Source organism: Peromyscus eremicus, chromosome 6 (genome assembly GCF_949786415.1).
Source record: "Peromyscus eremicus chromosome 6, PerEre_H2_v1, whole genome shotgun sequence".
NCBI lineage: Eukaryota > Metazoa > Chordata > Mammalia > Rodentia > Cricetidae > Peromyscus > Peromyscus eremicus.
The window spans coordinates 81186037-81198895 of NC_081421.1; the positions used below are offsets into that span (position 1 = coordinate 81186037).

The window sequence follows — 12859 nt, forward strand, 5'->3', positions numbered from 1 at the left end:
TCATGAGACCTTGTCTCAAAAACAAAAACAAATAAATGTTGGCTCTTTGTGCCAGGTACAGACAGAAAAAGGCTTGTTACTTACTTGAAGTATAGCTCCTTGAAGGTGAAGTGTGTCTCCACAATGCCTGTAGTCTTCACTCTCGTCCGAAGAACATCTTGTTGAGTTGGAATGTAGTTGTTCTGGGATATTCTATCCAAATCATTTAGGTAACTAGATAAAATATACATTGGTTTTTATTTGGTAAAGCCAACCATGGACACAACAGGTCAACAGATCTACTGGGCAAAAAACAGACTCTGGGACTAGCTAGGTACTACTATATGTAAGGCCCAAGGTTCAATCCCAAGCACCAACAAACTACAAAAAAAGTAGAACCTGAAACTCACTGAAGGGGCAGAGAAATAGTAAATCTTCAGTATCATAGAATGAGGGGGGGAAAGTAAATCTAGCATAGGGAAATGAATAGGTTCTACACAGAGTAACAAAAATGGCTTTAAATATACTGTGAAGGCAAATTTAAAAACATGACGATTTTATTCCTGCTAAAGAAAAATTCCTGATATCTAATATGAAATGAGTTATGTACTTATACAGAAAAAACCAAACCTACAGGTGTCACAGACCTGTAACCCTGGACTCTAGAGTTCCAGGAAAGCCTGTACTACATAGTAAGACCCTATGAAAATAAAAAGACAAAAGTCCTCAGCTACTTAAACTTATGTCGGCTGCATACATAACTATTTGACAGCTCACTAGAGAATGGCATTGGAATTATGAAAATCAGAAGAACTCCACTCAGTGAGGCTACAGGTGGACCTGCTAGTGTATGCCTGTAAACCCAGCACTTGGCAGAGGCAAGAAGGAGGCCAAAAGTCTGAGACCGATTGGGAAGATAAACACAGAGGAGTGTCAGGCCAGCCTGGGCTACATATATAACAAGATTCTGTTTCAAAAAAGGGGGAATAGAATAGAGAAAGAGACAAAAAGCTAAATCTTCACTGATTCCAGACAAAACCCCTGAAGAGCAGGTGGCACTACTTCAGATACAAACCAAATATGAGAGCTCAGATGAACACTTAGGGAGGGTTACCACTCTATAAACAACACAACAAATACGAGAGCTCAGATGAACACTTAGGGAGGGTTACCACTCTATAAACAACACATAATTGCAGAGGCAGAGCTTCCCCAGTATATGACAGAAGAAGAATAAAAATCTACCTTTGCCTTTAATCCCAGCACTCGGGGGGCAGAGGCAGGCGGATCTCTGTGAGTTCGAGGCCAGCCTGGACTACCAAGTGAGTTCCAGGAAAGGCGCAAAGCTACACAGAGAAACCTTGTCTCGAAAAACAAAAACAAAACAAAACAAAACAAAAAAAAATCTACCTTTGATGACCACTGAATTACCTAAACTATCAGTATGCACATAAAACAATCTTATTTTTAAAAAGTGGACAAGAATCTTTTTACTGTTTGCCAAATCATTTCCACCAAAAGAGTAAGTAAGCGTTATAAATACCATTTAATTTCTTATAACAATCTGTGACAGAATGAGGATGGGAGAATAGAATACTAGAGAAAATACCTTAACACTCAAAAGTGCTTTACCTAGTTCGGAGAGGGTACAGATGACAAATATTCATGCACACAGGTACAGATGACAAGATCCCCCTCCCCCCAAAAGTACATTTTTAAAACACACCGTGAATACAGGCCTTAAAAATAAAGGTATAGGGGCCCAAACAGGTTCACATGTAATAATAAAAGTACTAGTTACCAATTCTCTAAAACTAATACTCAAGAGACCTTCCTTGACAAGGAACTGATTCAACCCCATTCTGTGGCACACGTTCTTGTTCTATAGAAGTCTACTACCATAGTCTGGCACAAGATGTAAATGGTGCCAGGTTTGTGGTGCAGGCTTGTAATCTCAGCTAGTTAGAAGGCTGAAGCACAGTGATCACAAGTTCAAGCCTGCCTGGGCTACAGAATGAGTTCAATGCCAACAAGAGTGAGATTGTGTCTCAAAATAAAACTAAAAGGAGGGCTGAGGATGTGTAGCTCAGTGGTAGAGCATGTGCTTAACATGCACGAGACTTTGGTTCAATCCTTAGTACCCTCCCCCCCACACACAAAATTAAGTGGTAATGACTACTACCAGAAAAACTCATAGTACAGCCAATGGACAGAGTATAAAAAGGGCTGTCACGCCAGATGTGGTGCTGCACGCCTTTAATCCTAGCATGGTAGGCAGAGGCAGGTGGATCTCTGGGTGTTCAAAGCCAGCTAGGACTACACAGTGAGATCCTGTCTCAAATACAACAGTAACAAACCAGGGGGTGGGATGTGTGTGCTATCATGACAGAAGAGATGTCCAATTTTAACGTTCCCCTCCAGCTGGCTATCAGTGCCTTGTCCTATACACAGGGACCTGCCTCTACTAGATGTCTCACCTCATCTGCTTACTATAAATGCTCCACAGAGACTGCCTTAAAGTGGGACAGATGTAACAGAGGATCCTATAGATTCCTGGACATTTCTAATACTTCAACATTTCCTTAAGGATTGGCACTAAACATCTCTAGAGTCACCAAATCATTTTCTATTACAGTTTCAAGGAAGAAAAATGACTTACTATGAAGCAGAATCATTGAGCTGATATTCCCTGGACCTGCTGAAACATGCCTGCACCCCACCATCTCGCCATAGCCGTTTAATCACGCCTGCAAGTTCTGAAGTCATGACTCCTTCTTCAGCACTGCCAGCTAGGACAAATAACTGTCGGGCGTCATCCTGAGGAAGACAGTTAAGAGAGGGACAGATGAGTTCCCACTTCTTTAAGACTAGAGGAGTCTCATGTTACACACACTCATGCACTCAGGCACATATACACATACTTCAGATACCATACCACCATCCTTCTGATGGACTCACACTCCTCTATCCTGATGACTTATGATTAATGACGGGATGGAGGTGGAGGGTACTGGTCTCTGAGACAAGCATATGTAATAGATTTCCATTCTGTTACAGTAAGCCCTTACTGAGGACTGGGAGCATGGCTCAGTGATAAAGTACATGCTGTGCATGCAGAAGGACCTGAGTTCAGATCCATGTAAAACTGGATACAACAGCAAGAGCCTGTAAACTCACTGCTTGGGAAGCAGAGAAAGAAGGATCCCTGGAGGTCACTGGCCCAAATGGCATGCACCACATTTGGAGAGACACTGTCTCTCCAAACCTAAGGTGGAAAATGGTAGAGGAAAACAACTGCAGTCAACCTCTAGCCTCCACACACTCTATGCCCACACACATACATGCATGTGTGTATGTTCCCTGGACCTGCTGGGGGTGTAGCTCATTCAGTGGTAGAGCACTTGTCTACTACTACATAGGAATGAAAAGATTTGCACATAAGAAGTAAAGTCTAAGCATGCACAGGGACTAAGACATTCGTCAAGTTTAAGGCAAAGGTTGCTTGCTCCTTCCCTTTCACTGCAGACAGCAGACAGGAAGGATATGAAGCATGTAAGATGCTTAAAGCCCAGTAATGGGAATCAAGTCCTCAGGGAAAATGTTTAGTCTCTAGATTTCCCTAAGGAACACCATCAATTTTGATGGTTTTAATTTATCTTATTCATTCCTATTCGAAAACATAAAACTGAACACAGCAGGGCAGTGGTGGTGTATGCCTTTAATCCCAGCACTCAAGGAGGCAGAGGTAGACAGATCTCTAAATTTATTGTCTATAGGTAAAGAGAGGACAGCCAGGGATACACAGAGAATCCCTGTCGCAAAACAACAAAACTGAACCCAGATCTCAAAGATTTCTCTATATAAATCTAATATTTAACAACCTTAAAAATTCCAAGTAACTATAAAAATAAGGGTTTTTTTTTTCCTAAATCACATAATACATAAATAAAAAGGGAGAAGAGAAGCAATCATTTGTGTCTTGTTTGTTTTGCTTTGTTTTTTGAGACAGTTTCTCTGTGTAACAGCTCTCTCTGTCTGTTATGGAACTCACTTTATAGACCAGGCTAGCCTAGAACTCAGAGACCTGCCTGCCTCCTGAGTGCTGGGATTAAAGGTGTGCGCCAACACTGTCCAGCCATTTATATTGTAAGTAGTCATTAAGACAACAAAAACTAGCAAGCAAAAAGCCCCGTGGAACACAGATGTTCAATTTGTACAACTACCTAATCATCCACAAAATCACCACATTGCACTTAAAATAACCTTGCCAAACTTTGCCATCAAGATCCATCAAGATCCTGTCCGATATTCATTCTGGTAATACTGTGTGTACATCCTCTCTGTAACAATTTCATGCACAATCTGCATTCTCTCTCTCTCTCTCTCTCTCTCTCTCTCTCTCTCTCTCTCTCTCTCTCTCTCATTTCTTTTTTCAAAAATATATTTCATAGAAATTATCTTGAATTTTAATTTATCTTTTTTTTTTTCCAGTGCTGGAACTGAACCGGGGCCTTGTGGATACCAGGTAAGCATCCTACCTCTGAGCTCCAGCCCTTCATTTCTTTTTTCATGTGGTGTGGGAGTTGTATATATGTGTACGCATGTCCATGTATGTACATGCAGGAGAGCCAGAGAAAGATGTCAGATGTCTCTATCATTCTTGGCCTTATTCCCTTGAGACTCGGTCTCTTACCAAACCTCAAGCTTGCCATTTAGTTAGACTGGCTAGCCAACAAGCTTCCAGGATCTGTCTGTCTCCGTCCCCTAGTACAAGGGCTACAGATACGTAGGACCATGCACGATTCCTTTTCAGTGATGGTACTTAGGACTTGATTTCAGGTCCTCATTCTTACACAACAAGCACTCTTAGCCACTGAATTGAATCATCTCTCTAGCCCTCTTATCTCCTTTAAAATAATAATAATAATAATAATAATAATAATAATAATAATAACAACAACAACAATAAATAAAAGAGCAAATGAGCCGGGTGGTGGTGCACAACTTTAATTCCAGCACTCAGGAGGCAGAGGCAGGCGGATCTCTGTGAGTTGAGGCCAGCCTGGGATACAGAGTGAGTTCCAGGAAAGGTGCAAAGCTACACAGAGAAACCCTGTCTCAAAAAACAAAAAACAAAAAAAAAAAAGAGCAAATGATTAAGAAATGTTTAAGCATTATACAAATTGTCAAACACACTAAATAACAAGTTAAGACTTTTTCCATATACGGTTTACTGCTTTATATAACATTTGAAAACTAGACAAGTCCTGAAAATTGACCTATACTCAAGCAGGTATACAAATAATTAAGTCCCTGTATTTTTTTTTAATGCCATGTTGTTCAAATTTTAGAAACTTAAAAATACTATATACTGGTGCTGTTCTGATTCTGAGAATGTTCTTAAGGAAACATTTTCCTCTTTCCACTTGATTGCTCACCAGTCTGCTCTAGCTTCCTCTATAAATAAAGCCTCTCGGTCGGCTTACAGAGCCCCCTCTTTACAACAAACTTAAACAGACAGGAGAGAAAACCGTTCCATACTTGGCTCTAGTCTTCTCTCTTCACTCTCTTAGCAACCATTAAAAACTAGAGGAGTAAAGGAGACAAATACAAATCTAAACCCTTAGCTCTGAGAAAAGGAGGAACTGTAAAGTTTATTTGAAAAGGACTTTCGATCAGGCTAAGTGGACGCTGTAAACATAGATGACTCGTGAGTCCCGAGATGAGTAAGAATGTCAGGCCTATCTAGTACACACGAGTATTACTGACCCCAACTGTGTCTGCGTGAGCACGAGCATGTGTGTGGAGCAAAGGACAATCTCAGGTCCTGCTGCTAAGGAGCATCTGCCTTGTGTGTGTTTGTTTGAGGCAGGGTCTCTTTTGGCCTGAGGCTCACTGATTCAGTAGGCTGGCTGGACAGAGTCCCCAGGGTCCTCCTATCTGTGCCATCAGCATAGGGCTTTTAAGTGCACACTATTAATACCTGGCTTTTGTGAGTTCTGGGGATCAAACCCAGGTTGTCACAGAGAGTAAGGACTTTACTGACTGAGCTCTCTCCCCAGGCCCTGATGACATCTGATGAAGGAAGTACACGCAAGAGAGAGGAATAGAGGTGGACAGATGATGGGAAAGAAGGAAGGAGAGCAAAAGGAAGACATCCAAGAAATAAACTAAGAGGAATAAAGAAGAGGAGAACAGGTCAACACAGAGAAGAAACATCAAGAAACACAGTGTTACTGACCAACTATCAACTACAACAAATATTAGAGAGAAGTCGTTAGATAACATGAAGGAGAGAAAAGAACAACACAGGAGAATTCTAGTCCAGAGGAAAAGTCAATGAGAGACAAAGAATAGAAAGGGGCTGAGATAGAGTAAAAACTTGACTCTACTCTCAAATTTCCCTGAGGAGAAGAGAAAACTAGCCTGTGCAGGAAGACTACTGTGAGTTCAAATCCAGCCCAGACTATAGTATAAGACACTGTTTCTAAAAACCAAACATGGGGGTCTGAAGAAAAGGCTTAGTAGTCAAGAACATGGACTGCTCTTGCAGAGAACCAGCACCCACATAAAGTAGCTTCCAAGTGCCTATAATTCCAGCTCCAGAAAATCAAACCCCTCTGGCTTCCAAGGGGATCCACACAGACATGTGCATATCCACATCCAGACACAGACATACACATAATTTAAATAAAACTCAAAGAGAAAAAGAAGAAAAGGCCAGAAAACAGCCTCTGGGCTAAATGCTGTTCACTTACTCATTCACTTAGCGTTGCTGAGCCCTTTAGTACAATGCTCGGGGGAAGAAGAGGCCTGAACTATATGTCATATGACAATGAAAGTCACTCACATTTTCTTCCCCCACCCCCCTTTTTTTGCCATTCTTTCCTTCCATATCCCTTAATCTACATCCTGTTCCCTTATTTCACCTCAAAGATATATCTACTCAAGAACAAATTGAAGTCACAATGGCCCTTTTAATATTTTCCCTTCAACTTCCCACTTATCAAGTATTAACTTGCACTTGATAAACTGAGTAGCTGATAAGAGTCCCTAAGCTACTCACAAGCATACAGTTTTGTCTTTCCAGGCAAAGCCCCCAAGTCCCTTTCATTTCTTTGCCCATGGCACTTAAGTATCGTGTCACTGACCACAGGTGGCATCCTTTGAGGGGCTCCGTACTTTTCTAGCACTTTCCTGAAACTGAGTTGGTGATAATATAAAGGTCTCCTGTCTTCATTCTGGTCCTTTCTCCACTGGCATCAAATATTCTACTTCAAAGTGCCCTCAAAGTCTACTAAATATTATTATTAACTGACTTTTAAATTCTGATGTGTGTAAAGCATTAAAGAGTTATATTTAAGTAAGTAATAATCCAAGAGTTCTGTAACCCAGAGTTCAATGTAAGATAGTGATAAGATATTTTTGAATACTTAAAATCATTTCTAAATTGGGGAATTTGTGTTATGTCCTTACAGAATTTATTTTGGGAAACTTTTTTTCCCTTGACCCCTAGTGCTCTGAAAGCAGGGCTAAATATGCAATGTGTCTTTTAGAGTATATATTTACTCTCATCAACTATTATAAAATAGAAGTCAATGGTACCATGAAGGAAGCCCCTGAATCGAGCCATCACTGAAACCTACAGTCTATCTACAGAACCCCTTTCATTTCCAGGGCTCTGCTTGCAGCGGTAACTCGATATCTAGTGAATCAGATAGCCAGCCCTTCAAAAACAAGCACACAGTATTTTGCAGCATCTTATCCATCTTATCTTCTTGTTCCCTAAAACATGACGCAAATTTGGCTTAACTGAATCTACAGAGGAGCAGCAAGGGAAGAGGAAATGAGAAATACTTACTGCTCTGGCAGCTTCCCCAAAATCAATCTTTAACCGCCCCATGGCTCTTATGATTGCAATGATGGACTGAATAGTATTGCTGTAGACAACTACTTTATACTGTTTACATTCGTCCTCTGAATAGCCATCCTCATGAATGATTCTTCAAAAGGAAAAAAGCCACAAGTCAATACCATGAACGGAAAATAAAAACATTATGAACTCTTTATGAAGAGGGGGAAATTCAGCCTTGTAGGCCTTGTGTGAACTTACTTCATCTGTTTCACAATGGTACTTTTACCAGACTCTCCAGCACCTGAAAAAAAAAATAGATTTTGAATCTCTTTGTAGTCAAACAAAAGTATGGAGTAATGTGACTGGTAAGTCTAGGTTAATGGAAAACAAGGTCCTATGAAATTTTGGTGAGTTTTCATGTTTATCAGGACAACTGGAGTTTCTCAATTAGAGCATTATGCTTTCTTTATATTAGTATTATTTGTGCAAAATAGACATTACTCAAAGATAGCAACACAAATATTTTTAGTAACAACATAAAACATGATATATATACTCAATGAACACAGGCAAAAGAACAATTGTGAATTTGTGGCCTATGGCCTATTCATAGTTATTAATTCTGTGACCTGAAAATGGAACTGAGGAATGTTCCAGAAGAAATACCTTCAGTCACAGGGCTAGAAAGGTTCCAAACAGCAGAACCCACATTACCTCTACCTTTCATGATACAGTTCTTCTTCTGGGAGGATTGTACAGATTGCACAGCCCTACTTGGCCAACTGGAATCACTTAGTCTAAAGATCAAGGTCAAGTAAACTGAGTCGGCCTACTAGATCTTCCCTAGTCAATAATTCTTCCATCTTCCAAAATGCCTCTTAAAACACTACCACCTCTCTCCAACATCAAATGCTACATCTGACCCATAAATGACAACCCTGCCCCCTCCTTTTTAGAAAAAGGCAATCAGAGAACATTACCTGATTTTCCCATAACCAAATCTACTAATCTACCTGTTTCTCCACTAATATTCTCTAGCTTCATCAACGGATGAGCTGTCTCTCCAATGTCCTTACTGCTCTGCTTATATACTTATCTCCTTCATTTCACCTCAACTTGTGGCTTCTGAAATGTCCACTATCACTGAATATCACTGTTTTTCACTTCTCACTACGTCAGTCTTAGCACACAAACCATTGTACTGTCAGCTTCTATACACACCCCACCCCCACTTTTCTTTGACACGCCCCCCACACACTCATTTTCCTGAGCTACTACTACTCCATTTTCCCTGTGCCTCTTTTTAAAAGATCTATTACATTTACTCATTTGTGGGGGTGGGGGAGGGAGCGACAACCACACGACAGAATGTATGTGGAGATCAGAGGGCAACCTACAGGAGTTAGTTCTCTCCTTCCACATGGGGTCCCAGGGACCAGCTCAGGTTTTCAGACTTAAAGGCAAGCAAGCAACTCTACCTACTGAGCGGCTATCGTGGCTGCCCCTCTTTGTGTCTCTTTAGAGCAAAGTTTCCCCAGTGTGGCATCTACACAAAATCTCCAATTAAGTTCCTCCCATTCATCCCGCCACTCCACTGAAACCATTTCTCAAGGAAAGTCTCCAAGCCACCTGCACCTTTGACAAGCTGAGTGGTCATGTCTAGGCCTTCCTCTGCCTTTCAAATCTGCTTTTTCCAAGTTGACCCTTGTTTAATTTTCTAACTCACCTAATTTGATTGTTTAAAGCACTATTCATGAATAAAAGTTAACCTCCAAAGAGTAACCTGTATCAGGATGTTCTATGTACTTTGCTAATATTAACTCATCCAACCTTCACGTCTCTGTAAGGCAGATACTATGACCCTCATTTTATAATGAGATAAATGAAGGAGAAAGGTCAGGGAAATGGTCCACAGTTACATAGCAGGTGGCAAAACAGACATTTCCCCTCAGTTTCGCTTCAAAGCTGGAATGTGCTAGATTCCCAAAGACTCCAATCTTCCTCTCCAAACTTGGCTTTAAATTCATCTCCTACCTTATAGATCACAGCAGATGCCCTGTCTCAAACTTAATGCCTAATACTGACCGAGTTACTCATTTCCTACATCCATCTCAAACAAAGCTGCTCTTCCTGTAGCCTTTTCATCCAGTAAATGGTACTGACATTTAACTAACCTGCTCAAAACTGGCAGGTGGCAAAGAAGGAACACAGAGATGGAGAGGGGGTTCCAGTGTTAATACATTAGTAAATGTTAAATTCCAGTGTTAAATATTAGGAAAATTTGCTGTTTTGTTTTTGGTTTTGGTTTTTTTTGTGTGTGGTTTTTCAAGATAGGGATTCTCTAACAGTCCTGTCTGGAACTCTCTCTGTAGACCAGGCTGGCCTTAAACTCACAGAGATCCACCTGCCTCTGCCTCCTGAGTACTGTGATTAAAGGTGTGTGCCACCAATAATGTAAAAAAAAAAAAAAGTTTTAAAAATACAAATATAAGACAAGTGTGGTGGTGTATGTCTTTAATCCCAGCACTCAGGAGGCAGAGGCATACGGATCTCTGTGAGTTTGAGGTTAGCCTGGTCTACACAGTGAGTTCCACAACAGCCAGGGCTGTTCCACTGAGAAACCATGTCTCGAAAAACAAAACAACAATTAAAAAAAAAAAACCAAAACCAGATATAATTTTAAAAGTTTGGTCCTTGTACACTCGAAACCACAGCCTACCTAATTCATAGCAAAGCTTCCATAACTCTTTTTTTTTTTTTCAATTTTTAAGCTAGGGTCTAGCATCTGGGCTGTGGTGGTGCACGCCTTTAATCCCAGCATTTGGGAGACAGAGGTAGGTCGATCTGTGAGGCCAGCCTGGTCTACAGAGTGAGTTCCAGGACAGTCAGGACTGCTACACAGAGTAACCCTGTCTCAAAAAAAAATGAAAACAAACAAGTAACAAAAAAAGATAGGGTCTAGCTATGTAGCCCTGGAGTCTGAGAATTCTATGTATACCAGCCTGGCCTGGTACTTCTAAGGATCCTCTTTCTGCTACCCAGCAGCCCGGTGGCTGGGATCCCAAGTGCATGGCACGCCTGTCTGGATCATGTCACAACACTGGCTAGAGTTGCCTCATGGCCTCTATTTACACCCAAATTATAGTGTGTGGGCAATAAGGTCCAATAGACTCTGACCGCTGCCTACCGCCTCACCCTCATTTCTTGTCCGTCTCCACTCTATCCTCAACGCTCTTGTCAGGCCAGCTTCTGTGTGTTGCCTCTAACACGCAAAACTGGTTCTTACCAGGCTAGATTCTGACTCATGGTTTTCACATTTGCTCTTCCATCTGACTGAAATCATTTTTGCAAGATTTTCTTCTTCACTCACATTTCTGCTCCCCTCAGAACATTTCCTGATGAAATTACCTTTGGCTCCCACAATGTGTCATTTCTTCACAGCATGTATCTTCACAAAAGACTTACTTTTCTTATCTCTCCACTTAAACAAAAGCTCTGTATTCCCAGAGGCCCCAACTGGGCCTGATAGCAATTAGTCAAATAATTAATCAAATAAATATTGAACAAATGTGCTTTTGTTGTTGTTGTTGTTTTTCGAGACAGGGTTTCTCTCTGTAACAACTCTGAATGTCCAGGAACTCACTTTATAGACTAGGCTGGACTTGAACTCACAGAGATCCACCTGGCTCTGCCTCCCGAGTGCTGGGATTAAAGGCGTGCGCCACCACGCCCAGCACAAATGTGCACTTAATATGCATGATAATGCACTAAGTATTTCTTCACTTTACCAACAAAATATTTAAGTTAAAATAGCATCTGAATACAAAAACCCAAAATAACCAGTCTTGAAGAATCAAGAAGTTTTTGTACGGGGCGGAGAGATGGTTCAGAGCACTGGCCCCTCTCCAAAATGACACAGGTTCAATCCCCAGCACCCACATGGCAGCTCACAACTATCTGTAACTATAGTTCCAAGGGATCTGGCATCCCCATACAGACACACATGCAGGCAAAACCCCAATGTACATAAAAAGATGAATAAATCTTCAAAAAAAAGGGGGGGGGGTTGTTTTTTTGTTTTTGTTTTTTGGGTTTTTTTTGTTGTTGGTCGAGACAGGGTTTCTGTGTGTAGTTTTGGTGCCTGTCCTGGATCTCGCTCTGTAGACCAGGCTGGCCTCGAACTCACAGAGATCCGTCTGGCTCTGCCTCCCGAGTGTTGGGATTGAAAGCGTGCATGCGCTACCACTGCCTGGCCAGGGGAAGTGTTTGTATATATGACTTTATCTGCTCTTACTACAATATTCAAGTAGCACAGTGTCTTTCTTATGATAATGTCAAAAATATGAATTTCACTATTCATACATAGAAAAACTTTTCAGTTCTGGGGAAAAAAGCAGAAATGCATGCTAAATGTTTTTTAAATGGTTGTATTCAGAATTCCAGACCATCCCATGTGAGCATTAGTATAATGAGACACTGAATGCTCTCCTTTCAACACTGAAAATGGTATTCCTACTGCTCATGTCAGATTATTTTGAGAGACATTATAAATGAATCTCTTAATATTACCACTAATTTCTACCCACCTCACTAAATTCTGCTCTATTAAAGTGTTATATTACACACACACACATACATTTTGGGAGCTGGAAACACAACTCAGTGTCAGAACACTTGCCCAACATGTGCAAGGCTCTGGGCTCCCACCCCTGGATTGCAAAAAGAAAAAAAAGAAAATGTCTGCTTGCCCTTCTTTTTATTATTACTCTGTGTATTTCTCTCTCAGCTTTTATTAGGCGTTCAGTCCATCTCATAAATGAAGACAACTCTTATGCCTACAAGGTTTGTTTTCAGTGTGTTACTAGGCATTTGCTATACACAAAGAGTGAATCACATTCTATATCAAAAGGCCCTAGCCCATTTAACTTGTAGACTCTCATGAAAAGTGCCGCCATTCTGTCCATCTTCCAAGTACATTCTGAAATCTGAGTCATTTGGAATTCACTCATTATTCTATATGTCTTA

General features: G+C 40.9%; 1 protein-coding gene across 1 annotated transcript in view; it reads right to left on the bottom strand.

The window, feature by feature from the left end:
* Window positions 1-12859, bottom strand: part of Gnai3 (G protein subunit alpha i3) — a 42388-nt gene that overhangs the window by 10587 nt on the left and 18942 nt on the right. Inside the window, exons 2-5 of the mRNA XM_059266082.1 lie at window positions 8093-8135; window positions 7841-7982; window positions 2639-2796; window positions 85-213 (exon numbers count right to left, since the gene is read on the bottom strand). Of these exons, the coding sequence (XP_059122065.1) occupies window positions 85-213; window positions 2639-2796; window positions 7841-7982; window positions 8093-8135 (472 nt within the window). The remainder of the gene's footprint in view (window positions 1-84; window positions 214-2638; window positions 2797-7840; window positions 7983-8092; window positions 8136-12859) is intronic.